The 4055-nt window shown below is 33.9% G+C and overlaps 1 protein-coding gene across 1 annotated transcript in view; it reads right to left on the bottom strand.

The window, feature by feature from the left end:
* Nucleotides 1–316: 316 nt before the first annotated feature.
* LOC110018238 (protein trichome birefringence-like 19) overlaps nucleotides 317–4055 on the bottom strand; it is a 4812-nt gene continuing 1073 nt past the window's right edge. Inside the window, exon 2 of the mRNA XM_020715502.1 lies at nucleotides 317–1155. Coding sequence (XP_020571161.1) covers nucleotides 400–1155 — 756 coding nt within the window. The 3' untranslated portion in view covers nucleotides 317–399. The remainder of the gene's footprint in view (nucleotides 1156–4055) is intronic.

The following is a 4055-nucleotide window of genomic DNA, read 5'->3' on the forward strand; positions in this document are numbered from 1 at the left end:
ATGCATCAAGTGAGAATAAAAGCTTCTAAAAGAGAACAGAGAGAACAAAAACTTCATAGCTTCTTAGGAAAAAGTTAGAAGTATGAGAGTTAAATTTTATGATTCCAAGTTTATAAACACTTTCATTTCATAATTTATAACTCTAGATTCATGAATTATTAACTATTGGAAAAGAAGTTCGATTAGAGATAATTTCCACCCTGAAGATATAATATAGAAATTCAAAACATAATTTCCACAATGCAGATATAATATAGGAATTCAAAACCCAAATAAAATTTTAATTCTAATCTATACATCATTCAATGTAAAAGAATAGTGCAACTCTACCTCAAAAAATGAATAAAAGAAATCAAATTAATGAAAAATAACTACCCCCTTCTACTCACCACAATCCCATCACACACTCAGCACCAAAAACAACAAATCATTCCACATATCCACCGGCCCCGGAAGACACCAATGCACGCAATCATTATACAAAACCCTCTTCTCACGCGGCCAATGTCCATACCTGCTCGGATGCCCATCCGGCCTCAACAACATTGCCTGCGTCGTATCCAACAGCCTGAACTCCAACCCCTTCTCATTCCCCTCCCACTTCGCCTTCCAAAACTCCTTCAACTGATCCTTATACAACCCCAAATCCATTCCCACGAGCTTCGCTCCCCCCCGCCGGAACGGCGCCGTTCTCCGGCAGTCTCCACCTTTATTCCACTCCCCACCTTCAAAGTGCGACGGCGAAACCGTCCGCACGATGGTCAGCCCCTTGAAGCCCTGCTTGTTGTCGACAATGGCATCCATTGCAGTGCGGAAGGCTTGTCGGTGAGCCTTGTAGAGGCTCATGAAAGGCGTGCGCTTGAAGAGGCAGTAATGGCAGCCGATGAGCTTTTGTTTTGCGTAAAATTGAGCGGGCCGGCTGTACCAGTTTCCAGTGTTGAGGACGATGTGGTCGAATTTGGCCATTTGGCGTTGCCAGAGTTGGTCGGGCTCGTCGAGATATAGATTCCACATGTCGTACTTGTTAGTCGTCGTTGTCTCCTCGGCTCTTATGAGGAAAGGGGACCAGAAGGCCCAGATGGTGAAATTATAGTTTTTGTAGATCATTTGGGTCACATTTTCTGCTGGAGGCCAAATTTCTTGTGGATATTCAACCTGACATGAAGTTTCAGGATCAATTAGTGTGTATAAATATATTGCATTGTCTTTATTGATTTCTTTCAAATAGGATATAACAGTCTAGGGCTGAGTAAGTTCTGACTTGGCCCTTATTCGGCTCGTCGTGATTGAAATTGCTTATAAATAGTTTATTTGTATAATTTAATTGGAAAGATAGATGAAAGATGTTAAATTCAAATTTATATCATTTCTATACAATAAAAATCATAGAATCACTTGACCACACAAATTACGGTGATTTAACTTGATATAAAAATATAAAATGTATTATTATATAAATAATTTTCTTATTTGGAGCTAAAATGTGCATTGTTTGGCTCATTTATAATTTGAGCTTAAAAAAATTTATTTGAGTTTGACTGACCCACTTAATGACAATTCAAATACGAGCTACTTAACGTGACGAAGATGAACTGTTCGCGAACAGTGAATTTTCATTGATAGTACTACGATGATTGATTGGCATGATCAAATAATTAATGAAGACATATCAACAGAGCACATCAAATAATCTTCTCTATGAGGGGCAACAACAAGCTAACCAAATTTGTTTTGGTACGTTGTTATTGAAAATTAAAGCCGTAAGTATTTGTTAGAGAAGAATTCGAAATGATTTAATTTACTATTTATTTTTTTATGTTATTCTTAATTTTTAAAAGCAACTATATATTTCATCATAATTTTCGAAGAACTTGTAGTTATATGCATTTTCTTGTCAAATATAAAAAAGTGGTAATTTGAGTTAAGGGATCCAAACTGAGAATCAAAGTTATGAAAATCAGACCACATATTGAACCAGAAGAAAAAAATGTCAAAGTTCAATTGTTCATTCGAGATTGTACCAGAGGTTGAATCGGATGATGTACTTAAGATTTAAATTATTTTAATATAATCTAAGTGGTAGAAATTAACATCATTTTTATTTGTTCAATAAATAGTATTTTAATATAATACAACATTTTTGTAATATTTTGAACATAAAATTTTCTCTAATTTTAATATAAATATCTTCTTTTTAGGTATCCAATCGAAATTAAAATGTTAAAATTGAACAATATTTGAACCGACTAATTCTTTAGCAGCTGGACTGGTTCGCTAGTTCAACTTTAATTTTGATCGGTTCAATCCTGATTCTGTAGAGAAAGGATTCTTAGCCCAAATCAAACCGCTTAAATAACCGGTTGAAAAAGAGAGTAATAAAACAAGGGCAAAATACAGTGCAGGAAAAGACTAATAATCAAATATCTGAGAATACTGATTATAAATTGCCAATACTCCAAAACTCGATACTGCTCGGCTGCTCGCCTTTGTTCAAACGTTGCTTTCGTGACAAGCGTACGCTTTAAGTATGCTATTGATATTTTTAAGTAGTTGATTGTCCATTTCGTTTGATTCTAATTTAATTGGAAGACAATCAGATTTGACCGATACTCAGCTAGAAAATTAATTTATTTTATGAATATGAATATATATATATATATATATATATATCTACAAACCTCATAGTCTATGAGATGGAAAGATAATATGAATTTTTCTTGTAATGACTCGATGGCAAAGATCACATCAAGACACATCATCTTAGTTTGTCTTATCTATCCATATCTCTATATATAATTGTGGTGAAGTGAATATGGCCATCTAAGATGCCTTATTGCAAGACATTTCACTTTCTCATCCTTGAATAAAATTCCATTTTTATTGAATGAAATTCATTATTATTTTTTTATTTCTTCATTTCGAAGAGCAGTCATCAACAATTGTATCGAAGAGAGAAAGAACTAGATAATATTTTATTTGTACAGTATTTTTTCATACTTTGCTGGACTATTGTTTTTTCTTCTCCCTCAAAGAATAATTTTTTCATATTTCTCTAGCATTAAATTCTAATATAGCTTTCAATAAATTTGGAAACCTTAGTTTAGCTTGATTTCTCATGAATCATGATACTTGTTGTTTCAAAAGTAAATGCATATTAAGCTGTCCATGAATTCAATAAGGAGGCGTTATGCCTATCTTTACTAGTAAGAAAAGGACATAATTGTATTTTATGTACAATTAAAATATCCTTGATCATTTTCTGTGAATCGAACAACTCAGAGTGGAGCTTGTGTCACTAGCTAGATGGGACTCTATGAGTATAAATAAAGATTCCAAAGGCCAGTTGAACCAGATAATGGAGAGTGGTTTGAACCAGATAATGGAGAGTGGTCGAGTGACCAGCTAAGGGTCAACCAACAAAAATGTCGGAGATTTAATCGAGTGGTCAACCAATCAAGAGGCTAGCCAAATTAGATTAGAGGTTGACTGCCTCAGAGACCACTTACAAAGGGGCCAACCAACAATAAGTCTACCCTCTGGATATTCATCAATTGCATGCATGAAGCCGATTGATTTCAGGTCGACCGATAAACGATGATCAGAGTTGTAATTATCATTTCACACCAATCTCAACACTATGCATAGAGGATCATTGAATCTAATAGAGATTGTTGAAATCATTTAAAAAAAGACTAATCTTTCTCTTCCTATGATTCTTTCTCATTTTCTCGCTCTATTCATTAGATGTGATTCATCCACAAATCCAAATTCAACGCCTTTCTAATTTTAAATATGTATTTTTTAACTTTTTTTCTTCATGGAACGGATACAGAAAGTTCAACCCAAAATATCCCCACTCGAAGCTGATCATAATGAGCCCTATATTCATATTTAAATAAAAAACAACATAATAAATTGCTCAAAAAATAAATTTGATGCTAATAAACTAATGTGATTGCGGGCCCCATGTAATTGTGATAATAAAATATTGAAATGAAATGCGTGTTCCCCTTTTCAAGTGTGAACAAGTTGAAAAATGCATATATATATATATA

This window comes from Phalaenopsis equestris, unplaced genomic scaffold, assembly GCF_001263595.1.
Source record: "Phalaenopsis equestris unplaced genomic scaffold, ASM126359v1 Scaffold000006, whole genome shotgun sequence".
Lineage (NCBI taxonomy): Eukaryota > Viridiplantae > Streptophyta > Magnoliopsida > Asparagales > Orchidaceae > Phalaenopsis > Phalaenopsis equestris.